A 26,814-nucleotide genomic window follows, 5' to 3' on the forward strand; every position below is an offset into this window, starting at 1 on the left:
TATGATAGAATATACATCACAGATGTAATAAGGTATGAAGTTTATTGTTTATGGCAGTTGTTAAGGTGTTTTGTAGACAATGGGATTCCGCTACTGGCTTTCCCCTTTGTTGGGGGTTAGTTATATAGGCTGCAGAACAGTTTAACAAGTTCAACGTGTAATTCAACCACTAACCAGTAGGCCTAACATGGGCATGGGACAAATCAGGTCAGTAGAACAAACGTACCGGAACTGCATGTTCCTAACAAATAACTTTGGATCATTGAACTGTTGGATACAGGAAGTACACATAACGACATTTGTATGTCTTTCTGAAGTGAAATTAGTTCGGTTCCCTTTATTATTAATGTAAACAAAATGTGTTGTTGTAAATTGGGGTGAGGGCTGGTGGAAGATAACAATAGTCTCTCGCTCTCATTGGTCAGATATCTAACGGACATTCTTATCGTCCAATCACAATCTGTTGTGGTGAGCGCTTCTGACCAATCTGCATGAGCTATGCAAATCTTGAACCGAAGTTTCCCCAGTAGCAGCACTCCACGGTGACAGCATTTAGCTTCTCAGATGTTTCATTTCTGTTTAAATTAGAAACTCCAGGGAGCTACTGAAAGCTAGTTGTCGCGGATGAATAACTGAAAAGCAACGTTTTTGCTATGTCTGTGCCACGAGGATACCAATAATCGGTTATTAATGGTGATAGCTAACTGCTAACAGCTACCAAAGCTATCTAACGTTTTCGCCGGTACAGGCGGACCTCTTTGTCTGACAGGGGAAGGCGTGCTCTTTTGTTACATTTCTCCCTTTGTCCATTCGGGAAAGAGGAACTGTTGGGTCAGTATTTCGCTATTATCTGCGGATCTAAAGTGTTTAGAAAATGCAAATCGCGAAAAAATACTTATCAGAAGGCCTGATTCAGTTAACGATCTTACTCAGTTTGATTGGAGTTCGTGTGGATATCGACAGCTACTTAAGCGGCTATTATACGCCTCTGATAGAGATTAACTTGGGTCCTAGCTCAGCCTACACTCAAACACCCTTTCATAATTTGAGAGACAATCTTGACGGATACAGTGTGCACCCAAAATGTCCCGAGTTGGACTATTTCTTTGCAAGTCGCCGGCTACTAGACGAGGTGAGGACCCTTGGCTCACCACGGTTCCCCACACAGTTGAACGCATGGCTGGTGCACCAAGTGTCTGCCACTGACAAGGCTGACTGTGGGCCTTCAACCAGCAACAACACTGACACCAACTCTGGGGTACAAAGCCCCGGGGATGAGTCCAGGGATGAGAGTGAACACCTGCCTGAGAGTGGCCAAGAGGTGTGCCAAACATCCCCAGATCTCGGACCAAGGCCTTGTAGCCCTGGAGCCTGCGGGTTTCTAAAAAAGGCAAGTGTGTGTGTGTATGTAACATAAAGGCAAGCAGACTCTTCAATAAATACCAAGACGATAGACTGTCAAGCTAAAGTGCTGAAGCCGTTAAAACTTCCCCAATGCTTAACATAACAGCTAATGCTATCACTAGCTAACTAGCAGCACCAACCCATGTTATTAAATGATGGGTGTCTGTTTTTTAAGTAACGTATCACTATGTAACCATTCCTGCTGCACAAGGAAACAAGATCTAAAAAAAAGGTGTTATGGCCCCTCTTTGTTTTTGCATTCACTTTCTCTTTGAATAGCTGTACCAGAACTGGGTAACAGGTTGAATATCAGTGATTACATTTTTGCCAGGTTAGATAAGGGGACATTTATCGTGGCAATTTGGTATCTCAGTTAAAACAATACCTAACTGGTGTAGTTAAAAAAGTAACTCATCATTATTACCAGTTCATAAGGCAGCTAGACAGTTGCACAGCATAACATGTATTCAGCTTACTGACTGCTGCACCTGTTACCCTTCACTCAGGAAATTAAGCATTTCAGATTAGTCTCAACAATAGCCCTACCTACCCAAATAAGAACCACAAGTGTATTGATGGCCCATACAGCTGTAAAACCATTTGTTTAGAGGAACCCCTCTTGTTGTGGTTGTTTACAGCTTTTGAAAATAATTTCCAATAATACCAAATTAAAACATTTGTTGTTTTGTATATTGTGTCTTTAACTACCATCTTTAATCTGTGACTGCCATCATATAACTAAGACTGTACTCACACACATACTGTTATATTGAGCTCTGCCAGTAATCCAGTGAAACAGCTGCCTGGTGAATGTTATGTCCTGGGGGTAGTTGATGTCGCCAATTGTGTAACTTTATCCCCTTTCTTCAGACTCAACCGCCAGCTGTGGGCCTTGAGAGGTGGAGAAGTGAGGCTTAGACCCACACCCTGTTTGCTTACACAAAAGCAGTGGTCCAAACTTGAGCACTGCCCCCTCACCAGGGATTTTCGTTCCCATGGATATTGTGATGTTGACAGACCTTTTAATCCTTACCTAAAATAAGTAATAGCTTAACTGCTAGGGCCAGATTTTGTGTTTTTTAGTAACACAAAGCTTCAAAGAAGAAGACTATTTCTATATACATTCACTTGTTTATTTGAAGCTGGAAACAACTCCAGTGCAAGTTAACAAGCTCAGACAAAGCTCATGCAAAACTGGGATGGTTTAAAATACAGTCTTGCATAATTTTGCCTCAAGCATTAACATCAAAGTCAACTTAGCAGTCATTCACTTTAGGAAGAACTCACCCCCTGTTATCACTTGGGCATTAAACATATTGTGTCTCTGGCAGACAGCTGGTGGCATACATTAAATACTGTACATTGTGTACCAGACTTTTCTGACACTATCTAAAAGGGTTGGGTCATTTCTGAGAGTAATTACCCTTTATGTTAAAACATATAAGCCCCACTTTATTACACAATACAGCTGCTAACACATTTTACCTTAGGCACAAAAGGCCTGGACCAGGGTGGACAGGAAGCTGATTTAAGTTAGGGTTGAATGTAATCTGTTCAACTGGTCCCTCCAGAACAACAACTGCTTATTAAAACAAACGTCTACCCTGTCAGACCAGATCTTTTGAATATTTTCCAAAATAGCTAATTATCGGCAATACCTGGATTGGGCTCACGAAACCAAATCGTCTTCAAGATATTTGATCGTCAGCTGTCCTGATCTCTAATTTATTTTCTTTGTTTACCCCTGCCTTTCCTTGCCTTACCAGGAGGAGGATGTTAAAGAGGAGAAAGAAGCTGCCCCTCTCACTCAGCTGGCACACAGTTCCACACTGGAACAAGAGGTATGACTTGTCACACATGCCTTCATTTTTCTCTGAATACTGTTGCAAATTTTGCACATTGGTATTTCAACATTTTTGAATGAACTGAAATGTAGCTATACTGGTTTCCTTCTTAAAAGTACACACTACAGGATTTGTTACGCTATGTCACGCTTGCATAAGATCTACGGTCACGTGCAAGTGTTGAAAATTACATTGTACCTATTTTTAACCAGACAATTCTTGCTCTCGCATGACTTCATCTCTCAAATTGCACAGTTTTGATGACTGCGGCTTTGGGTACACTGTGTAACATTAGGCATGTTGAAGCACAATCCATACTGTCTGTCTCAGCGGGCAATACTCTAGCTAGCTTTTCAAAAACATTTAGGAGAATAATTGTGCATTTTCAACAGTTCTTCTCTCGTATTTTATGTTTTAAGTCAAGCAGGTACTGTGGTATGATTCCAAGCACGAGCTCTGTAATAACCATTGGAGACAAAGCATAAACATACACTAATGCTGTCAGTGCTGTTTTTACATGTTTTGTTTCTTCCCATTTCAGAGTCTGCTTGAAGGCATCACTGCTCTGTCGGATCCAGCACGCCAGCATCTTCCTACCATTGATATTGAACAGCACTGGAGCAATTTACTCTCTCTTACTGACCTTGATGTAAGTTTATTTTCCTCATGGTTATTACGATAGCCGTCAGGAACAGTGTATTATGGGGATCAACCGGTAATTGTCCATCAAATTCAGCTTTTGTATGATTATAAGAAACCTGTTTCATTTTGGCCAATTCATTAACTGAAAAATGTGGCGCAGGCCAGTGTCTCTTGTCTGCAGTCAGCACTCTATAGCATCACTCATGTCCTGTCCTCTCCTCTATTGGATTGGCTAGACGAGTAATATTCAACAAACAATAAACACCACTGTGCCATAGCATGCTAAGACATTATGCTTGTTCTTAAGCTATGTAATAAATAAAGCCATACTGTACGATGAAATTGCCAAAACACACTGTGTTGGTGCTCGTAACTTATTGGCATTTAGTACTGGTAGTTACTGATGTAACCACTATTAGCTTTAAGCATGTTGGAATACAAGTGGCTAGCTGACTTTTTTTTTAATAGCTCTTCTACTTTAACTTGGTTCAAGTTCCTGCATTAGTTCCAAATATCAGTTTTCTGTCTCCTTGAATACCAATAATCTTTCTTATGTGGCCCTAAAACATAATGGTTGATCCCTATTTTTAACAATAATATTGGTTTTCAAACTGATTTAGTAGTATAATGTACTTTGGATTATTCAGCTAAAATCTATGTCCCATGTGTAGGACTTGGATTCGCTTGTTACAGAGCGTCTGTCTGACCTCGACTCGGACATCAACAGTGCTATCAGCCAAGATGTCAGTTTGCATGACGCTATGGTCACCAGTGCTGGAGTGTTTGGCGTCGCATCTGAAAGAGCTGAGTCCAGGCCAGTCACCCAGCAACAAAGAACCCTCTTCCGACTGGAATCCACGGGCTCCACACACTCAGACGCATCACCAGGAATGGCAATGGGCCTGGCTGCGCTCCCCTTTGCTTCAGTATGTAATTTAACTGGAAATGGGAATAGTGCATTGAGTGGCTGTCTGGATGAGGCAGTGTTTGACCAAATCAATCAGCTAGGGCTGGAAGGCCTGGACACCCAGCTGATGGGCTCTTTGGAGGGCATAGACCCACAGGTCCTAGAGGACTTGGACTCCGACTCAGGTCTCTCTTTGGAGAGCAGCTCCGGAGGCCCAGTCTCCCCAGGTTGGCTTTAATTTCTACAAAAACTTAGCAGATGAAATGCTTTTTTTTTGCCAAGGCATATGCAATTGTTATTTATCCATATTTACCTCCTCACTCTTACAGGCTCCTCCGAGATGTCATCGTCTTCCAGTTCATACTGTGAGGATGAGTGTGGAGCCACCGGCTACAGCAGTGAGGTGGATTCAGTCGCTTCAAAAGGCATTATTGACTACGACACAACATGGTCACCTGTTGATCTGAGTGAGAGTGTTTGGCATGACCACAGCTACTCATCCCCAGCTTTCTTTAACCAACCACCAGTAACATTTCCTCACAAAGGGATTAAAGAGGAGCCCCTCAGCGATGTTGAGGATGACGGGTCACAGTTCCAAGACAGGGAGATGAGTCGCGATGAGATGCGCGCCCGTGCTATGTGCATCCCGTTCTCCGTCCTGCAGATTGTTAACATGCCTGTGGAGGAGTTCCTGGAGGTCCTTGATGGTCACGGCTTCACCACTGAACAGGTGACCCTACTGAGGGATATCCGCAGGCGGGGAAAAAACAAATTGGCAGCACAAAACTGCAGGAAGCGCAAACTAGATGCCATCACAGGGCTGCAGGAGGAGGTGGAAATGTTGCATGCTCAGAGAAACAAGCTACTGAGGGAGAAACAGCTCACAGCCAAGACAATGGGTGCTGTGGGCCAGCAGATAAAGCAGCTGACCAGGGACCTCGTGGCCCGGCTGAGGGATGATTCAGGAAGGCCCCTGAACCCAGAAAGATTCACCCTGCAGTGCGGGGCTAATGGGAGGGTTGTAGTTCAGCCTGTAAGACGGCCGGCTGTCTCCACATCAACAGGCAACAAAACAGACAAGAGGAAGAAGGAGAAAAAGCAATGATGCAGTATTGCCACTGAGACTTGAACTTTTAGGTTTTTGGATCTTTCTGAACTTACTTTGCCTGACTATGGTTTTGGGATCTCCTCTTTTGCAAAAAGTGTGTGTGGATTCACCGCTGTTGGGAGCCTAAATTGGCAAAAGCTGCAAACAGGAAAGAACACTCAGAACATAAATAAATAAAAAAAAATCTCTGTAAATAAAATTTCTCTTGGGGAAAAATGTAGCTTACACACTGGACATTTTTGCTTATTCAACATGGACACGGCAAACGGTGCAGTTTAAGGGATAAGCTAAACTGCAGCCAATGCCACCAGTCTCTTTGTGCCTGTTAACATTAAAGTCACTGAGTCGTGTCGTTTTTACAAACCAACGTAGACAACCAGACATCTAAAGTCAACATGGCCAGCAGTGTGACACTTACTGGATAGAGATCTCGGAGGAGGATTCTATTTGTTTGTTTGTTTGTTTCCATGTAGTCTTGCCTCTCGATGTATAACCATACAGTATAAAAAAAGAGGTTAAAGACTGTATTTATTAAAGTTTCTGAGGTTTCTGAAATGCTTATATGCATCATGAGACTGTCGATGGCAGTATCTTTTTTTTTTCGTAACGGTAAGGTTATCTCAAAGTGGTAAAAATATTGCGACGTTGCCTATCTAAAGTTTACAGATTTGTTTCAGATTTTTGAGGGCATGTTTTGTTCAGTAGAAATTCATACTGAAATGTTGTTTTCCTTATGTCTTGATGACATACAATATACCAATGATTAAACTAACATGGCCTTAATTTGCATTGGATAAGTGTTTTGGTTATTGTGTGTGCACACAATCCACAAATGCACATAATCATAACAAAAATGTTCTTAAGTGGCTACCATCCTATGTTTTTATATTAATGTTGAATATTTTGTTTCAAGCACATATTTTGCATAACAATTTCATTTAAATGACTGAAGGGTTTTGGAAAGGTTATATTCTCCCTCACGCCTTAGTTACTTTTAGGTCTTATTTTGGATCAAAAAAAATATCCCTTTATGGGAACCTAAATGCACTCATTACACAATTCTATTTTTAGTGGGCCTGAATTGACCCTAACCATCCCATTCTGGAAAAAAGAAAATTACAATCACCAACTATTTAATGATTGAATGTTGTTTGGATGTTGCTTTTTTATTTGAGATTATCTGAAAGTATTTAGTGAAGTTGCCATCTTATTCATGGGCAAACATCTGTATACATTCAGCTGAGTGAGTGAGCGTTGACCTGAGGAAAAAACATAAAGTAATATTGCAACTCATGAAGAAATTTGTTTCTGGTCCCTCACAAATGTGTATTTAATTTTCTGGTTTGACCAAGAGTTTACTTTTCTGTTTGTATACATTTAAAACTGTTTTTCTTTGTTGATGAGGGCAAATGAGTTTGATTGCATGGTGATTGTTGACTGTTTATAGTATGATTTTGCTTAGGGAATTTGAAATGCTCTTGATATTGTTTTTTCTGATTAAAAAGAAAAAAAAACAATCTTGTTTCAATCTTGTGTTACTGTTTTAGTAGCACAATCCCCTCCTATACACAGCACGGATTAGCTCGTAATGCTTTTTGATATAAGCCCTCACTTTATGTTGTAGTAGTTATTCACCTTGCCTGTTAAACACTTCCTTGTTTTGCCATAGCCTGTGATGGGCGGAGGACTTAATGGCACCTACCCACCCCACGAGGAGAAGACAAAGGTACGTGAAGATAGAAGAACGAAACGCGTTTCCTTATAGGCTTCCGTAGAAAACCTACGACTTGCTTTTGGCGCCTGGTAGTACTGCTGCTACATAAAAGACATAAAGCGAAGGTTGTGACCGCGTGGTACGGAGGTATTACTGAAGCAGTTCCTCTTTGTTTTAAGGGTGCGTATGCAGAAGTAATTCATTTTTCATACGCTGCATCACTCCATCATGCAACACGTGGCGTAATTTTTTTCATTCGATTGAAACAGGCAAGCTAACGATAGCTTTTCTTTTGCAAGTCGGACCGTGAAGCAGGCAACGCAGCTTGCACAGAAAGTGAGATATAACGTTACGTTACCCCAATAATATTAGCTAGCTTTGATATACTGTTTAAACCTGCTTACGTTTTTATTTTGTGCCAACGTATATCACAGTACCTCGCAGTGTTTTTGGTTAAGCCTCATTCATGTCAGCTAGCTAAAAGTAAAAGTGTCTCTTTCTGGATTTTGTTTTTTACTCGGGCCTTGAGCATTTGTATCTTAGCGTAACCTTAACTGTAATTTACTAATGAAAAGTCAAAAACAACACAACTCTCTAAGGTTATTTCTTCATAATATGTAACGGAATAAACATTGCATTGCAGATGGCACAGTAAAGCCATCCCTACGTCCAAGGCCTGCAATATTATTAGCTACAATTAGCACGTAGGCTAACCTACATGGTGTTATGTTATGATTTTGCTAGCTTTGCATTGTGGTTGTGGTATTGTTGTAACGTTAACCTGACTTTGCATAGAAATGCTACTTCATAGTTATACTGGCCACCGTAAGTACAAAGATTTAGTTTATGGCCACTTCATCTTATTTGGAGAATGTTGGTTCATCTCTTGTGAATTACAGCAGTAGCTTGTGAATTGAGCTGACACTGCAACCATTTTAGCAGTTATTACACGCATTATTTTTTCTAGTGAACAACATGGGGAAGAAGCAGAATACCAAGGGCAAGAAGGATGCTCAGGACACGCAGGAAGAGCCTGATGAGTTTGTTGTGGAAAAAGTGCTGGACCAGCGTCTTGTCAACGGGAAAGTTGAGTTCTTTCTGAAGTGGAAAGGATTTACAGAGTGAGTTGCCTGGGACCCTGCCCCCTGCTGAGCTGCAAGTGCTTCCCTGGTATGGGGTCGTGCTATGCTTTTGCCTTTAGTTATCTGGGTTGCATGAATAACCTCTTCTGTTTTGAAAGTTAGATTACTATGTTTGCATCTGTGTGGAAATGCATGGAGGTGGTGAGCAAATGGTGACCGTCTCCCTGCTTATTTAGGGCTGACAATACCTGGGAGCCAGAGGAGAACCTTGATTGTCCAGAGCTGATCACAGCATTCCTGGAAGCACAGAAGAATGTTAAAGAGAAGCCTGCTCCAGTTAAGCGGAAGTTATCAACAGATGAGTCAGAGTCAGAAGCCAAAAAGAAAGATGTGGTGAGTTCACTGACCGTTTCATGTGCCATTCAAACCTACATGAGATACAACACCAATTGTTTGAGGTTCATTTTTTCCGAATCGGACAAATGTTATTAAGATATCACATGTAAACATTATCTTGGTGTTTACAGCATTTCCAAATGAATAATGCATCTGTTATCAATGTTTATAGGCTGAGAAACCACGTGGATTTTCCAGAAACCTCGACCCAGAACGGATCATTGGCGCAACAGACAGTAGCGGGGAGTTAATGTTTTTGATGAAATGGTGAGTACAGAAAAAGGAAAAATCCTGTTTCTTTATCCTCAGTGAGGAGGGAGCTTAGTCCGACTGGTCTTGGGAACCAGGGTGTTCACTTTGAGTTGCCAGTTTGTAGTCGTTTTATGCACTTTAAACAATTAATATTGCCGTTAGTAAACCCAATATCTTTGGTTATATTACTCCTGCTCCGTCATATCTCTCAGCGGTAACTAACATATACATTCAGCCCAGTAATGTTGCTGTTACAGTTTAATTAACATTTAACCTGAGGTGAGAAAATGTGTTGTAAACGAGAGACCACATTTACTGAAATATTTTTCTCCCCTTTTTTCCTTTTCCTTAGGAAAGACTCAGATGAAGCAGATCTGGTCCCGGCCCGTGAGGCCAACACTCGCTGCCCTCAGGTGGTCATTTCCTTTTATGAGGAGAGGCTGACATGGCACTCCTGTCCAGAGGATGAGGCTCAGTAGTGCTGTCCTCTGGTCTCTTTGCACCAACTGCACCCTTTTCCTCAGGACTGAATGTTCTCCCTCCGCTTGCCTTTGTAGTTTTTAGCTATTTTAGTGATTTTTTTTTTTTTTCAAAATGTTTCAGCCTTCGCATTCATTGTATGGCTGTTGAGGAGAGATATGTCTTGTAAATGATAATGATGAACTGTTTGAAAGAGCGCAGGGTGTGATGACATAATGACAAAAGTCTTCCGGTATGTCATATACTGATTAGTGCAAAGGCCGTATATCATTTGATTGAACCCACCACTGCCCAAATTCATACCTGACGACATTTGTATATTCTAAATTGTTACTTTGGTCTGTTAAGGGGTCAACCACCAGGTCTATAACCCATCTCAATAACATAACATTCTGGTTTTTGTTTCTGTTTTTAACAATAGTGTAAACGTTTTGTTCAACAGTGCATTTTGTATACCGTCTCTAAATCTTATTGGTTCAGCATTCAAATAAAGGTTTTACGTGACGAAAATGTCACTGCTTATTGTTTCCAAATAAACATTTATTTAAGAATTGGCTAAATAAAATACATGAGCTGATTTACCTATAAATGTTCATTTTAACCTTTGCAACTTTTTCCCAAAGGCTTTGATCAAGTATATTTTTGGGAAAACTGCAAATGCAGACAAATAAGAGGTAACATTGTACATGTATCATTTGAAACCCTAAGATTTGGTTAATGTTTTCATGAGGTATCAATTTAAATCCTTGCCTTGATGCCACTAAATGTAATGAAAGTTGTTTACACAGTTATTACTTTATTATTCAGCTGACCACAAAGAATGTATGACCCCATGTGTGCATGACAGGTCACTTGTTTATCACTGTGGAGACAACTCAAGGGTCCAAACAAAGTATGCATACTAGACATGGACATGTACCCTGTTTACTTACTGAAACAACATGATGTAATGTACAAGTAGTCATTTTTCAATGGAGATGTCCTCATTTAACTCCTCTACTGAATCTGAGTCTGCATACACATACTCCTATACAGTACTTCAGCACAGATTTGAGAAGTTGCATACTTTAATTCCACTTAATGCATCTCTCACTTCTTTCCATTTCAACCCCTGCCAATACAGGGTGCAGACTGCAGTTCTACCTTTAACAAACATCTGACTTCCATCAGTATATCTCTCGGGCCAATGTGGCCACACGGCATGCATCCAGCAGTGTGGAGAACAGTCTCATGACTAGCATTAGGGCATAGGAGTTGGACTTTGGACCTTTGGGCACTAGTGTAAAAATGTTCCTAAAAATCCACATGTTTTTTGGTTTTATGTAGAAAATCACTAATGACACTAAACAGAAAGTGACAGGGGTGTCTTCCAAACATTTTGATTGGAAGCTAATTCTGCAATTGTGAATACTATCAGGAAACGATTATGAACCCCACATGAAAGGTGGACAGCAGAATGGTGGCAGGTTTGTATAAAAATCTTTTATTTAAAATGTAGCAAAAGAGTTAAAACTAATGGGACATCTTTTACTAGAATATTTTGATTAAGTCACATCTCCAATCAGTGAAGCACAGACATCACTTGTATGCTAATGTTAAATCCTCAGATACTAGTTTACAAGACACACCTTTATATGCTCAACAATAAAACCCGTGATCATGCGCTTGTAATGGAACAATTTCTGAAAATATAGCTGTGAATTGTTAACGTCGCTGTATAAAAATCAGGTTAAAGCTGAAGAGTTAAGATACATATGGGATGTTTAAGTTCAGTAAAATATATGATTTTAAGATCTCATGAGTGAACGGAAGGACTTTGTGTTCCCCAGAATGCTATCTGACGCTTTTTTTGTACAGCCCATGACGGTTGTCTATAGTCCGGATCAAGGAGAAAGTTCACTTCTTCAGCAGTTTTGGAAACCCATCTGATTATCTCTAAGATTAAAACAAAGAACTTTTTCCTGCAGTGAGAGAGGCCTTTCATTCTGCTGACCTGACCAAAGATAAAGAGCCCTTTATATGCAAATGGGCAGACCATAATGAGGTTGAAGGGTATTTATATGAGCCTTGGCCCACTAGTTGTGTTTTCCTTCACTTCTAGGTTGGATAGGATATTATAATTTACTCCTGAGGACTTTGGTAAGACATTTTGATTATTTTCTTAAATCTAAATTGTCATTTTAGGCAATTTCAGTGCACTAATGGTAACAGTATTATTTTCAGTGTGATAGTAATGCAGAGAATTATCTATATTTAGAGGATTATTCTTATCAGTAACTTTGAAATATCCAACTCAATGAATGAGTAAAAGTGACTGGTAAAAAAAAAATCGACCAATGTAGATGTTGTATCTGATTTTCCTAGGTGTTAGATATAATTACCATAATGCTTTGGTGTTAAATAAGCTTAAGGTCTGTGCTTTATTTCAGTTTGTTTTTTTTCTATGGGGAATGTTTGCCTCCCTGTCCCAGCCACATATTCCAGGCTGATGAATGTACTAAAAACCGTATTTTCTTACTGTTATGGATGACCTGAACTACACTTTGTTAATGCATATTTAACTCTTCAAGTCATGGGCAGCAAGGAGTTGTCACCACACAACTTATTCTTATATTCTCTTATAGTTGGATGTGAGTTTAATTGTTGTGGGTGTCACTCAATGGAAAGTTGGACAGCAGTAGTGAGAGCACCAGCTATTGTGTCTGTAAGGAAAATTCAACCCATAATGAGGGCAATAGCAGGATTCATGACTCATGGACATCAAAAATGAGTTAGCAAATAGATGTTTCAAATGTTTCTATGCATGAACATTTAAGTTATTTTGTAAAATGTTACCTATGCTAAACAACTTCCTGTTTAATCATCATAGGCTGCAACTGAAGGATTTCATTTTTAAAAAGCACTTCTTAAAACAGAAACAGATAACAATATGAAGTAATTAGAAACAAATGAATTCACAGTAGGTCGTGAATAGTTTTAATAAAAAATAAAGCACATGAAGTATATTTTTTTAAGTATACATTTGGTGTCTGCACCTGCAGGTAAGATTTTTACTGCATATACAAATACATAATAAACATGATAACTTTATAATGAGAGAGACTGAATGACAGAGGAGACATCATCTTTTGTTTTGGTTGTCCCTGCACTCGTTATTAAAACTTGGTTTGAAGAAGGAATTCACTGACCGCAATTATCACTTCAAATATGTTGTTATTACCTCTGGTAATGGTACCTAAATTGTATTGATGGTGGATGTTATCAATACGTCCCAGACAATACCTTTATTGCTTTTAAATGCTCTCGTTAGTTTCCACTGCGTGCCTTAGGCTCCTCCCACCAGGTGAAACCATTTAAACTGATTTCATCACGTCATTAGAGACAGGTGAGCGCTGACCATTTGGCGAGCACATCTCATACAAGAGGGATTTCATTCTCCCTGTGTGTGGTTTAGTAACGTCATCGCCATTTATTTTTTTACCACCTTTTATTGAATGTATATTTTATAACTATAGGGCGAACAGGAAAAGAAGTGAACAACATCGAAGAAAAACTCGCACTCAGCAGTTTGTATAAGCAGCAGTTCAGTCCAGGCAGTGCTAAACCTCAAGCCACCCTACTGAGCTGCTCCTTTTGGTACTTTACCACCGGATTACAGCTTGGGAAGTGAACCGGAAAGGTAGGATACAAAACATATTGGGATTAAAGTTAAATCAAAGTGTTGCAGATTTTTATTTTAGTTTATCCTATAACGGGTTTCTCCAAAAGTTAAGAAAAAACGCAATGTCCCTAAAATAATGTCAATGCCTAAACTTAGTGGGGTAATTATAATGTTCCCGTTTGCTTGAAATAATGTGCTATTTAAAAAAACAAAACAAAAACATGATCGCTTTAAATGCATTGGTGGCACATGGCATGTGGTTCTGCAGATGTTAGAGCATCTTTTAGCCCTACTTTTCCTGGATCAGGGTTTGAAATAGAATAATACAGAGCTTTCCTGCACTGTAGCAAAAATAATCTGCTGTTATATAAGCATAGTGGCTGAAAAAGAAAAACAAGTTGCTCCAATGAGATTTTACTTTGAGTAAGCACCCTGTAGACCCCATTTTTCCTGAGGCTATTGTGTGGGCTTAATTGGTTTTCTTGAGCAGATTTGAATGAAAGTTTTGGTGTGTTTGGGGGGGACAAACACACCAAAACCTCTCCAAATGTTTGCACTTTGAGGCCCTAAAGTATAAATTGCCAAATTTAGATCAGATGTTGAGAAGATGTTTTTTATTTTAATGTTCACACTCATGGCTTACCACAGGAAATGATTTGTTTGTACTAAAACACTCCCTAATTAAAACAGACTTTTCTCTATTCTCTTTGTTTTTAAGGGTTTTTTTTGTACCTGCCATGGAAAGTATGCTGGAAAATCGGTCAAACTCTGTAAGTGCTTCAGCATACTCATTCACACTTTCTCTTGCTGAATCTGTGGCGCAAGTCGTTTGACATTTTGATAACCTCCAAAAATTGAGAATAAGTTAAATACAACTTTGCTGAAGCTCATCTTGTGTTTTATTTCAAATGTATACATCTTTACAATGTGTAACAGAATCATTTTTGAATTTTATAGGACCTAATCAGCATCTGTGTTCAAGATCCCAGGCTCCTAAAAGAAGACCTTTGGCACACACATGTTGACTATGAGATCTGCTTGCATGTAAGTACATTTCGGAGAATTTCTTAATGGTATTTCAACTATGTGATAAAAGTATTGATTTGTTTTGTTATTTTTCAGACCAATAGCATGTGCTTTCGAAAAAAGTCTTCATGTGTAAGGCGCCGATACAGTGAGTTTGTTTGGCTGCGACATTGTCTGGAACAGAACGCTCTGATCATGTATGTTAAACCAATTTTGTAACTATGATTTACACAGTATGATCCTTTTTTTAAAAATTATATAAATTGTTTTTATTTGACATTCAATGGGTTTCGCTAAGCATCTTTGGGGGTTTTGTTATTCTGTACAGAGAGTTGCCCAAGTTGCCATCGTGGAACCCCTTCTTCAGTTCAAAGAACCCGGAACAGGTTGCACAGAGGATGAAGGGCTTTGAGGAGTTTTTACAAAGGTGAGTTGCTTGCTAAAGCAATGGCAGCGATCAAATTATAAGACTGCCATGTAGAGATATGCTTTTACGCCGACCCTTTTCAAAGGCTGTTAAGAATTAATCTGCTGAAATCAATGGCCCTGTTGAAGGTGACCTTACCTCATTATATTTAAACTTTTTTTTTTTAAATGTCTGCATTCACTGCTTAACATTGTGCCATGAATATCCTTCCTCCTTTAGCATTTTTCAAAACCCTTTGTTGCTGTCGGACAGCCGGCTCCATCTGTTCCTCCAGTCAGACCTCAGCATCACAAGGATAGAAAGGTGTGCGAGTGGTAAGACAAGGTACACGGTGGCAGAAGCAATACAGCAATGCAACAGCAGCTTCATCGGCAGCTTGGAGGACAAGGTGGCCTCCTGTGACTCTGACTGTGAAAGGTAAAGGCTTGGACAGAAAAGTTTACATATTTTTAAAGAATAGTTTTCACTGTCTGACGCTAAATTGACCCCTTCATCACTTTTCCTCCCACAGCAGCTCTTCTTCAACAGGTTACCACAGTGTGGACACTCCAGAGCGAGGGACCCCTGTCCCCTTCTCAGAGTCATGACAAAATCTCTCAGCTGTGTTTCAGTGTCTCCACCCCACTTGTCAACAGCAGCAGTGCTTGATCTGTTTGTGATCCTCCATGGAGCTCTTTCTTTTCAAACTACTTCAGTATTCACCTTGGTTAGTTGCTGTTTTATTATTGTGCTTTTTTTTTTAAGCATTCCCATGGTCATTTAATTTAGTGTGTATTTAAAAGAAGAAATTATGTTTTTAAAAATGTATAGTAAACCTGCACATTAATTGTGGTTTCTTAACTATTTCCTATGTATATTTTTATCTGCACTGAAGCTCTACCTATGTTGGCAAGGGATGAGTTTTGAACTGTAGACTAGGATTTTTAGAAAAATATTTGAATACTTTTATGATGTATTAATGGATGAATAAATTGTCTTTTTGAGGTAAAAAGGTCTTGCTTCATATTCATTGACAATCTTATTGAATTTGTCCCATCACTCGTTTGTGCTGTATTGTTAGAGCCCAGTAGAGGGAGTGTAGACATCATAGGACCTCAATGCCTCTGAGTTAAATACAGCAGGGGGTTACAAGTCTGCAACTTGATTTACACTAGTTGGTTTTGTGCTGAAAATTGGTGTTATGATATTGTTCTCTTAATGGCATAGTTGATGCACTTGAGTTCAACATTAAGTTTTTCAGGATTTAACACATTCCAAACGCACTCTGCAAAACTATCTGTCCTTTTTTTGAGACGGTGAAAATGTGACTACTAAACCCTAAAAAAGGTTTTAGTAAGATGTGTGTTTTTATATACAGCTCCGGAAAAAATTAAGAGACCACTCTAAAAAAGGCCTGTCCTTTTTAAAACCAAAACTAAACATGCAACCTTTATTAAGGCAAGAGTTCTCTAGTGTATCCATTAAACTGACTGTATAACAAACTAATCTATTTTCCAACCTGCAATCGTGATCTTTATTCAAGGTGTTAATGCACCATATCTACCAGTTGGATTTTAAACTTCTTCAGTGTTGTGATATTGAAAGAGGCGCTGGTCACATTTCATCCCTGTGTCATTCCTGTCCCAGGTGAGGTGGTCTAATTAAAGTAAGACAGCAAATTAATTCAACTATTACATACTACTCTTGGGAATCACCTGCAAGAAACAAGACAGCCTCATACTGTGTGTGTGTGTGTGTTACAGGGTTGAGATGGGGGGGCAGTGCAAGAGTGCAGGACAGCCCTGTAAATTGAAAGCTGATGAAAGAAGCGAAGGCTCATTAAAGGAGACAGCAGCTGTCCTCACCCCCACCCCCTACCAACTGCTGGACTGATATGGGCTGGTCCAACAGTAAACCTGGCCTGTCCCCTGTCTCTGTCCTCTTCTCTCCTTCCCCTGGATGGTGCTGTCTCCCTTTGCGCACTAGCCATAATGAAGCTGTCAGTGACTTCACACCGCAGCCACTGAGCTGTATTCATACGGCAAACACAGACCCAGACACGTGAAAACACACTGACAGCTGTGAGCACAAACACGTATACACTGTTGGGAAAGCTGTGGATGAATGAACATTTTCTCTTTTCCTCATCCCCTGTCATTTCCTCAGTCCCAGTGGTTTGTGGTTGGAGCTCTCGTCTCTGTTTGCTGTTAAGGTTGACCTTATCAACGTACCCCATGACAGCCATACAGCACGACACACACACACACAAACGCATTCACTGCTTGGTTCAGAGCCAGTCAATTTTCAGACAAAATTAAATGCAACCTCAAGTTGGTGGCATCTTGTGTTTTTGTGTGTGTACATGCACCCATCTGCCTATGTGTAGCGGAGAAAATCTTGCATTTGGATATTGAGTATTCACCGTACATGTCTCTTTCATCTTTGTAATTTATAACTCAATTTCCAATGTGCATTGATGCGCTTCATACCTCCAAAACACCAAACAAAGCCCAAACCCAATTGTGTTTCAAAGCAATTAGGGTGTCCACTGAGTTGTGAACGGTCCACGTTGCGGTGGCTCTGAGCCTATGACATATGAGATTTTTACTGCATATACAAATACATAATAAACATGATAACTTTATAATGAGAGAGACTGAATGACAGAGGAGACATCATCTTTTGTTTTGGTTGTCCCTGCACTCGTTATTAAAACTTGGTTTGAAGAAGGAATTCACTGACCGCAATTATCACTTCAAATATGTTGTTATTACCTCTGGTAATGGTACCTAAATTGTATTGATGGTGGATGTTATCAATACGTCCCAGACAATACCTTTATTGCTTTTAAATGCTCTCGTTAGTTTCCACTGCGTGCCTTAGGCTCCTCCCACCAGGTGAAACCATTTAAACTGATTTCATCACGTCATTAGAGACAGGTGAGCGCTGACCATTTGGCGAGCACATCTCATACAAGAGGGATTTCATTCTCCCTGTGTGTGGTTTAGTAACGTCATCGCCATTTATTTTTTTACCACCTTTTATTGAATGTATATTTTATAACTATAGGGCGAACAGGAAAAGAAGTGAACAACATCGAAGAAAAACTCGCACTCAGCAGTTTGTATAAGCAGCAGTTCAGTCCAGGCAGTGCTAAACCTCAAGCCACCCTACTGAGCTGCTCCTTTTGGTACTTTACCACCGGATTACAGCTTGGGAAGTGAACCGGAAAGGTAGGATACAAAACATATTGGGATTAAAGTTAAATCAAAGTGTTGCAGATTTTTATTTTAGTTTATCCTATAACGGGTTTCTCCAAAAGTTAAGAAAAAACGCAATGTCCCTAAAATAATGTCAATGCCTAAATTTAGTGGGGTAATTATAATGTTCCCGTTTGCTTGAAATAATGTGCTATTTAAAAAAACAAAAACAAAAACATGATCGCTTTAAATGCATTGGTGGCACATGGCATGTGGTTCTGCAGATGTTAGAGCATCTTTTTAGCCCTACTTTTCCTGGATCAGGGTTTGAAATAGAATAATACAGAGCTTTCCTGCACTGTAGCAAAAATAATCTGCTGTTATATAAGCATAGTGGCTGAAAAAGAAAAACAAGTTGCTCCAATGAGATTTTACTTTGAGTAAGCACCCTGTAGACCCCATTTTTCCTGAGGCTATTGTGTGGGCTTAATTGGTTTTCTTGAGCAGATTTGAATGAAAGTTTTGGTGTGTTTGGGGGGGACAAACACACCAAAACCTCTCCAAATGTTTGCACTTTGAGGCCCTAAAGTATAAATTGCCAAATTTAGATCAGATGTTGAGAAGATGTTTTTTATTTTAATGTTCACACTCATGGCTTACCACAGGAAATGATTTGTTTGTACTAAAACACTCCCTAATTAAAACAGACTTTTCTCTATTTCTCTTTGTTTTTAAGGGTTTTTTTGTACCTGCCATGGAAAGTATGCTGGAAAATCGGTCAAACTCTGTAAGTGCTTCAGCATACTCATTCACACTTTCTCTTGCTGAATCTGTGGCGCAAGTCGTTTGACATTTTGATAACCTCCAAAAATTGAGAATAAGTTAAATACAACTTTGCTGAAGCTCATCTTGTGTTTTATTTCAAATGTATACATCTTTACAATGTGTAACAGAATCATTTTTGAATTTTATAGGACCTAATCAGCATCTGTGTTCAAGATCCCAGGCTCCTAAAAGAAGACCTTTGGCACACACATGTTGACTATGAGATCTGCTTGCATGTAAGTACATTTCGGAGAATTTCTTAATGGTATTTCAACTATGTGATAAAAGTATTGATTTGTTTTGTTTTTTCAGACCAATAGCATGTGCTTTCGAAAAAAGTCTTCATGTGTAAGGCGCCGATACAGTGAGTTTGTTTGGCTGCGACATTGTCTGGAACAGAACGCTCTGATCATGTATGTTAAACCAATTTTGTAACTATGATTTACACAGTATGATCCTTTTTTTTAAAAATTATATAAATTGTTTTTATTTGACATTCAATGGGTTTCGCTAAGCATCTTTGGGGGTTTTGTTATTCTGTACAGAGAGTTGCCCAAGTTGCCATCGTGGAACCCCTTCTTCAGTTCAAAGAACCCGGAACAGGTTGCACAGAGGATGAAGGGCTTTGAGGAGTTTTTACAAAGGTGAGTTGCTTGCTAAAGCAATGGCAGCGATCAAATTATAAGACTGCCATGTAGAGATATGCTTTTACGCCGACCCTTTTCAAAGGCTGTTAAGAATTAATCTGCTGAAATCAATGGCCCTGTTGAAGGTGACCTTACCTCATTATATTTAAACTTTTTTTTTTTAAATGTCTGCATTCACTGCTTAACATTGTGCCATGAATATCCTTCCTCCTTTAGCATTTTTCAAAACCCTTTGTTGCTGTCGGACAGCCGGCTCCATCTGTTCCTCCAGTCAGACCTCAGCATCACAAGGATAGAAAGGTGTGCGAGTGGTAAGACAAGGTACACGGTGGCAGAAGCAATACAGCAATGCAACAGCAGCTTCATCGGCAGCTTGGAGGACAAGGTGGCCTCCTGTGACTCTGACTGTGAAAGGTAAAGGCTTGGACAGAAAAGTTTACATATTTTTAAAGAATAGTTTTCACTGTCTGACGCTAAATTGACCCCTTCATCACTTTTCCTCCCACAGCAGCTCTTCTTCAACAGGTTACCACAGTGTGGACACTCCAGAGCGAGGGACCCCTGTCCCCTTCTCAGAGTCATGACAAAATCTCTCAGCTGTGTTTCAGTGTCTCCACCCCACTTGTCAACAGCAGCAGTGCTTGATCTGTTTGTGATCCTCCATGGAGCTCTTTCTTTTCAAACTACTTCAGTATTCACCTTGGTTAGTTGCTGTTTTATTATTGTGCTTTTTTTTTTTAAGCATTCCCATGGTCATTTAATTTAGTGTGTATTTAAAAGAAGAAATTATGTTTTTAAAAATGTATAGTAAACCTGCACATTAATTGTGGTTTCTTAACTATTTCCTATGTATATTTTTATCTGCACTGAAGCTCTACCTATGTTGGCAAGGGATGAGTTTTGAACTGTAGACTAGGATTTTTAGAAAAATATTTGAATACTTTTATGATGTATTAATGGATGAATAAATTGTCTTTTTGAGGTAAAAAGGTCTTGCTTCATATTCATTGACAATCTTATTGAATTTGTCCCATCACTCGTTTGTGCTGTATTGTTAGAGCCCAGTAGAGGGAGTGTAGACATCATAGGACCTCAATGCCTCTGAGTTAAATACAGCAGGGGGTTACAAGTCTGCAACTTGATTTACACTAGTTGGTTTTGTGCTGAAAATTGGTGTTATGATATTGTTCTCTTAATGGCATAGTTGATGCACTTGAGTTCAACATTAAGTTTTTCAGGATTTAACACATTCCAAACGCACTCTGCAAAACTATCTGTCCTTTTTTTGAGACGGTGAAAATGTGACTACTAAACCCTAAAAAAGGTTTTAGTAAGATGTGTGTTTTTATATACAGCTCCGGAAAAAATTAAGAGACCACTCTAAAAAAGGCCTGTCCTTTTTAAAACCAAAACTAAACATGCAACCTTTATTAAGGCAAGAGTTCTCTAGTGTATCCATTAAACTGACTGTATAACAAACTAATCTATTTTCCAACCTGCAATCGTGATCTTTATTCAAGGTGTTAATGCACCATATCTACCAGTTGGATTTTAAACTTCTTCAGTGTTGTGATATTGAAAGAGGCGCTGGTCACATTTCATCCCTGTGTCATTCCTGTCCCAGGTGAGGTGGTCTAATTAAAGTAAGACAGCAAATTAATTCAACTATTACATACTACTCTTGGGAATCACCTGCAAGAAACAAGACAGCCTCATACTGTGTGTGTGTGTGTTACAGGGTTGAGATGGGGGGGCAGTGCAAGAGTGCAGGACAGCCCTGTAAATTGAAAGCTGATGAAAGAAGCGAAGGCTCATTAAAGGAGACAGCAGCTGTCCTCACCCCCACCCCCTACCAACTGCTGGACTGATATGGGCTGGTCCAACAGTAAACCTGGCCTGTCCCCTGTCTCTGTCCTCTTCTCTCCTTCCCCTGGATGGTGCTGTCTCCCTTTGCGCACTAGCCATAATGAAGCTGTCAGTGACTTCACACCGCAGCCACTGAGCTGTATTCATACGGCAAACACAGACCCAGACACGTGAAAACACACTGACAGCTGTGAGCACAAACACGTATACACTGTTGGGAAAGCTGTGGATGAATGAACATTTTCTCTTTTCCTCATCCCCTGTCATTTCCTCAGTCCCAGTGGTTTGTGGTTGGAGCTCTCGTCTCTGTTTGCTGTTAAGGTTGACCTTATCAACGTACCCCATGACAGCCATACAGCACGACACACACACACACAAACGCATTCACTGCTTGGTTCAGAGCCAGTCAATTTTCAGACAAAATTAAATGCAACCTCAAGTTGGTGGCATCTTGTGTTTTTGTGTGTGTACATGCACCCATCTGCCTATGTGTAGCGGAGAAAATCTTGCATTTGGATATTGAGTATTCACCGTACATGTCTCTTTCATCTTTGTAATTTATAACTCAATTTCCAATGTGCATTGATGCGCTTCATACCTCCAAAACACCAAACAAAGCCCAAACCCAATTGTGTTTCAAAGCAATTAGGGTGTCCACTGAGTTGTGAACGGTCCACGTTGCGGTGGCTCTGAGCCTATGATATTTTTAATTGTTAATTTTCTGTCACATTAGTCAACTTCAATGCTTCTGGACAGGTGAACGAGCTGCTGTAGACAACACATAAAATGACACGGAACATATTCTCCGTTTTTTGATGCAGCGGGGTGGAGGGTACTTTTATGAGCGGGGGTAAGGTTCAGCTGTATGTGACGAGTTAAATGACAAGATGGTATATCATATTTACAGCTGGTTTTACGGTAGGAATCTTTTCTAATGCTTTTCAATATGTGTCTTGGGCCTCAATATTAGCATTAGTTTATGAGTCTAAATTATTAGCTCATTTGGACTTTCACCTGAAGCGACCGCGGGGAATGGCTTCACCTCCTTGACCCCACAAAAGCCAACAATGGTAAAATCCATATGAGCAATTATCTTGTGTAACTCTCACCCTGGCCCTGTGCTTATTTTGCACCCATAGAGTCTCTCCCCCACCTTTCCTCTTAACTCTCTCTTTATTTCCCTCCATATACCTCTCTCCCTCAACCCTCATCATCTCTCTAAAGACCGCTAAGTTAATTAGCTGTTCCCTTTTGTAGTTTTTTTGCTGACGCTGCGTGCCCCGGCTCACTGTACCTCAGCTATCCAACTGTTGAGGAGGAAGATGTCTCAACCTCACAGCCGGCTCCTCTTCCTCCCTACTTTCTCTTTTTCCGCCGGGCGAGAGGAGGGGTCAAAGGTGATGACTTGCATTGTATTTGTGATTATTACCTCTAAAGTGCTATTGCATAGAGCATCATTAAAAGTCAATGCATTTCCCTCTCCTTCCCCAACCCCACCATTGCACGCCTAAAACACACACACTCATTTTGCACGCACTCTGCACATCGGCAGCCATTTAACAGCTAAAATACGACCCGTGCGCAGATAAATGTCACAGGGCCATCTATCTGCGAGTGTTAAAAGTCGGCTAATGGAGATGACATATTAGCGGCCCAAATGACTGCCATAAAAACACCCACCATTCCTTGCCCGGCCACTGTGACTGCAATAGGATATGGCACTGGCACTAGAACTATCCGTCTGCAGGAAGATGGAGAGGAATGGAGGGTGATGTCATATCTAGATGGACTCCTTTTGATTCAATAAATTCTGCGAGGTTCAGCGCCCTGAAACAGTGATTGGGGAAATAACGACTGAGAATAATGAGTGAGCGCCACAGAGTAATATTACACTTTCCCCATAACACATGTGATGTAATGACCTCTCACCTTTGACCTTTCATAGAGTAGTTGGTCAGAAATCATGAGCCAGGTCAGCTTTGGCATCGATGACTTTGTGTGTCGATAACAAAACTACCACTTCAATCAATACAGCGCTCAAATCCTACTTGAAGATCCTCCACAGGTACGCGTTCACCTCCTCCTTCATCCCTCCTATCTCTTTATTAATTACCCTTCTCTATCCATGCGTGTCTTTCCTTCTCTGAGTGAATGGAGCAGTTGTAATTGCTTCTCTCTGGAGCAGTTAGAAGCGGCACAAAGGAACCGTATAGAAACCACATTTGCATTCGAGATGAGCCGAGATGGAGAGGAGGGAGGGAGCACTGCCCTCCTGCCCTATACTGAGCTGCACCACTTACACACTCTTTCTCCTTCCCTCCCTCCTTCTCTCATTTATTGTCTCCCTCTCTCCATCCCTCCCTCCACCTTATCTACTCCCACCACCCCACCTCCTCCCTTTCGCAGCATGGCTCCCCTTGCATTGTCTTTCCAGAGAGTTCCAAGGTCGACGGGAGCTTGCTCATCAGAGCAGGGTATTGTACACTTAGTGCTGCCATGGACGAGCTAATTTGTGTGTGTGTGCGAGTGTGTGCATGATCCTGGATGTGTGTGTCTGGTTTGTGCACATCCCGAGGCCTGCATAAGTGAGCATATATGTGTCGAAATATATGGTTGTGTATGTGTGTGGCAGTAATTCTTATGGCTGGTAAAAAGGGGTGAAGGAGCGTAGGCTGTAATTAATAGCTCATAAGCTCAGAATTGCATTTTTTTTATAACCACCAATATCTCACCACCTCTTACACCTATGCCATCACTCTCACTCACTCCTTTGGAGAACACACACATTCACACACACACGCACAACTCCTGAGGGCTCTTCTTTTCCAGCTTGATAAGCATTTCTCGTTTGTTTCAGCGTTTTGATCAATACAGTTAAAACACCAAACCAAGCATAATTAGGTCTGAGATGGTTCCCACTGTGACTGAATAGACTTCACCTGGGGAGGTGCTCACCATTATCATCATCACTCCGTGTGTGTGTGCGTGCCTGTGTTCATACCACACACAGCGTGATCTAATAGAATTGACAAAGTGCGCATCGGGACGTAGATTAAACGGGAACTCTGAGCTATAGGTTGATTTTAGCAGGTGATGGAATTGCCCATTCACCGTGCGCTCACTCACCTCCATCTTCATTCCCGTAATCATTTAGACAACCTTTACAATGCATCTCTGCCAGCAGGTTCATTTCAATATGTTATAGGCCACCTAAATCATTTTTTATTGGTTTATTTACTCAAAACGATACATAGATGGAGCCTACAGAGATCATAAATTGTCCACAATAACCATTATACACAGTGAAGTGACTCTCCTTTGTGCCATAATCCACAGTGACAACCTTGGTAAAATCCATCTTAGACATTAAAGAAGGACGACTTTGGGTACTTGGTGCACAACTACTCTCACAACCACTGCATTTACCCCTCATTAATACTGGGCTAAGCCCTAGAGGAAACCTCAATATATAATTTGATGCCCACAAAATGTGAAATATCTGCATACGTTAGAGAAATAAAAACGTTATCCTTTTATCACCTGTGACTTCACCTTTCTATCATTTTATAAGGGCTGGTTTTTATTATTTTTCAAATGATAAACGTTTTTACATTTTGTACAAAACTAAGATCTTCATTTTTTAGCAATAAAATCATTTGTACCAAGAAATGAAATTCTTCAAAGGCTGCAAGTGACATGACTGCTCTTTCAAACTACCTTGGACATTAATCGAACATGCTTATTTGTATAAGACATCCATATTATCCTTTATGTCTACCGGCTCTTTCAAGAGAGAGCAGTTTGGGTCACTACAAGCACTATGAGAAATGTGAGATGTAAGAAGACAGCGACAGAAATATGTCTCTATAACACTGACTGGGGTTTTAGTTGAACTGTCCCTTTAAAGACAGGGCCCAGGGAGAGCACATCTCAATTCTGATCACAGCCAACAAAGAGCTTAATATGATGTGTGGCAGAAAGTGTGTGTGTGTGTGTGTGTGTGTGTGTGTGTGTGTGTGTGTGTGTGTGTGTGTGTGTGTGTGTGTGTGTGTGTGTGTGTGTGTGTGTGTGTGTGTGTGTGTGTGTGTGTGCGTGTGTGTGTGTGTGTGTGTGGAGGGTGGAACAGGTGTATAAAAGAGAGAGAGGCAGCGAGAGAGAGAGGGAGACATACTGCTCTGTTTTGGGGGGATAATTTCCGAGTAGAGGCGTATGTTGTGCATGTGTATGCATCTACAAGCATCTGTGTGTGTGTGTGTGTGTGTGTGTGTGTGTGTGTGTGTGTGTGTGTGTGTGTGTGTGTGTGTGTGTGTGTGTGTGTGTGTGTGTGTGTGTGTGTGTGTGTGTGTATGCCGGGAGGATGCGTGGCGGGAGGAGGATTTAGACCCATCATAAAGGAATTCTCCCCCCCAGCCCGTAGCTCATCCCGACACTTTTATGCCTTTTTATTTTCAGGCCCATTGCAGCCAAGCCCAGAGATGTGATTTATACTGCCTGGCAGCATGGGCACTGCAGCAAGAAAGACAGATGGAAGGAGGGGAGGAGAGGGGGATGGGGGGGAGGGGTTCGCGGGGAGTTGCCGAGGGAAAGAGGGGAAAGGGGGGTGGGATGGGGGGGGTGGGTAATAAAAAAAGGAGAGATGAGGATAGGGGTTGGAAGAAAAAGAGGGGAGACTGAAGTGAAGGAAAGACAGAAGGGGAGAAAGGAGCTCTCCCCTCGTCTCCCTCTCCTCCTCGTTCCCTCAATGCCACATCTTCACCTCTACATCTTTCTCTCTCTAATGAGTTATTGGCCCTGTCTGACTCAGGAAGAGAAGCCCCATCTCTCCACCAAACTGGCGCCCTGACAGCCTAAATCACACCCCTCTTTCCCCAACCCTCACTCTCCCCCATTTCTCTATTCCCCCCCAACCCCAGCCAATCCCCCTCCCCCCCACTCCCGGCGACCGGGACACTCTTCTTCCTCCTCCTCCTGCCTGAGGTGTGTGGAAGCTCCATGGCGCTCCCATTGATTGGGATGGGAGGTATTCGGAGGGGGGGTGAGAGCTTGACGGGATCAGGTCTGAGGCTATGAGGAAGAGGTGAACGCCGACGCCCACAAAGAGACAGCTCACTTACAAGGAACATGGGGTGGGGGGTGGGGGGGGGGTGAGTAGACAGAGGTGGAGGACAGAGGTGGCAGGGGCCAGAAATGGGAGGCTGGTGTAGCCAGGAGAAAAGAAGGGGATGTTGCATTCAGATGCATGCTTTAGATATAGCTGTGTATGTTTGTGTGTGTGTGTGTGTGTGTGTGTGTGTGTGTGTGTGTGTGTGTGTGTGTGTGTGTGTGTGTGTGTGTGTGACACCTGCCCACCAGTG

At 41.0% G+C, this 26,814-nt stretch overlaps 4 protein-coding genes across 8 annotated transcripts; all 4 read left to right on the top strand.

Annotated features, from left to right (window-relative positions):
• The first annotated feature begins 519 nt into the window (after positions 1-519).
• On the top strand, positions 520-7,422 carry nfe2l3 (nfe2 like bZIP transcription factor 3). The gene is made up of 5 exons (XM_063899619.1): positions 520-1,390; positions 3,171-3,245; positions 3,790-3,897; positions 4,562-5,024; positions 5,127-7,422. The coding sequence occupies exons 1-5, from the start codon at positions 875-877 to the stop codon at positions 5,900-5,902; spliced, it is 1,938 nt and encodes a 645-aa protein (XP_063755689.1). The 5' UTR covers positions 520-874; the 3' UTR covers positions 5,903-7,422.
• Positions 7,423-7,664: 242 nt separating this feature from the next.
• Positions 7,665-10,380, top strand: cbx3a (chromobox homolog 3a (HP1 gamma homolog, Drosophila)). 4 transcript variants are annotated; one of them, XM_063899896.1, is made up of 6 exons: positions 7,676-7,799; positions 7,919-7,955; positions 8,587-8,740; positions 8,938-9,094; positions 9,270-9,364; positions 9,702-10,380. In XM_063899896.1, coding segments are annotated over exons 2-6 (534 nt in total). In that variant the 5' UTR covers positions 7,676-7,799; positions 7,919-7,954; the 3' UTR covers positions 9,829-10,380. The 4 variants fall into 4 exon arrangements, with proteins under 4 accessions (XP_063755967.1, XP_063755964.1, XP_063755966.1 ...); XM_063899895.1 differs by having other exon boundaries at positions 7,683-7,799; positions 7,889-7,955; XM_063899897.1 differs by lacking the exon at positions 7,919-7,955 and having other exon boundaries at positions 7,665-7,799.
• A 2,825-nt stretch (positions 10,381-13,205) lies between these two features.
• Positions 13,206-15,934, top strand: snx10a (sorting nexin 10a). The gene is made up of 7 exons (XM_063898617.1): positions 13,206-13,508; positions 14,209-14,260; positions 14,448-14,534; positions 14,613-14,713; positions 14,845-14,943; positions 15,163-15,360; positions 15,455-15,934. The coding sequence occupies exons 2-7, from the start codon at positions 14,228-14,230 to the stop codon at positions 15,528-15,530; spliced, it is 594 nt and encodes a 197-aa protein (XP_063754687.1). The 5' UTR covers positions 13,206-13,508; positions 14,209-14,227; the 3' UTR covers positions 15,531-15,934.
• Positions 15,935-17,851: 1,917 nt separating this feature from the next.
• On the top strand, positions 17,852-20,577 carry LOC134874573 (sorting nexin-10A-like). 2 transcript variants are annotated; one of them, XM_063898622.1, is made up of 7 exons: positions 17,852-18,155; positions 18,830-18,909; positions 19,097-19,183; positions 19,260-19,360; positions 19,493-19,591; positions 19,811-20,008; positions 20,103-20,577. In XM_063898622.1, the coding sequence occupies exons 2-7, from the start codon at positions 18,877-18,879 to the stop codon at positions 20,176-20,178; spliced, it is 594 nt and encodes a 197-aa protein (XP_063754692.1). In that variant the 5' UTR covers positions 17,852-18,155; positions 18,830-18,876; the 3' UTR covers positions 20,179-20,577. The 2 variants fall into 2 exon arrangements, with proteins under 2 accessions (XP_063754692.1, XP_063754693.1); XM_063898623.1 differs by having other exon boundaries at positions 18,859-18,909.
• The last annotated feature ends 6,237 nt before the right edge of the window (positions 20,578-26,814 follow it).

The sequence above is a fragment of the Eleginops maclovinus genome, chromosome 13 (genome assembly GCF_036324505.1).
Source record: "Eleginops maclovinus isolate JMC-PN-2008 ecotype Puerto Natales chromosome 13, JC_Emac_rtc_rv5, whole genome shotgun sequence".
Lineage (NCBI taxonomy): Eukaryota > Metazoa > Chordata > Actinopteri > Perciformes > Eleginopidae > Eleginops > Eleginops maclovinus.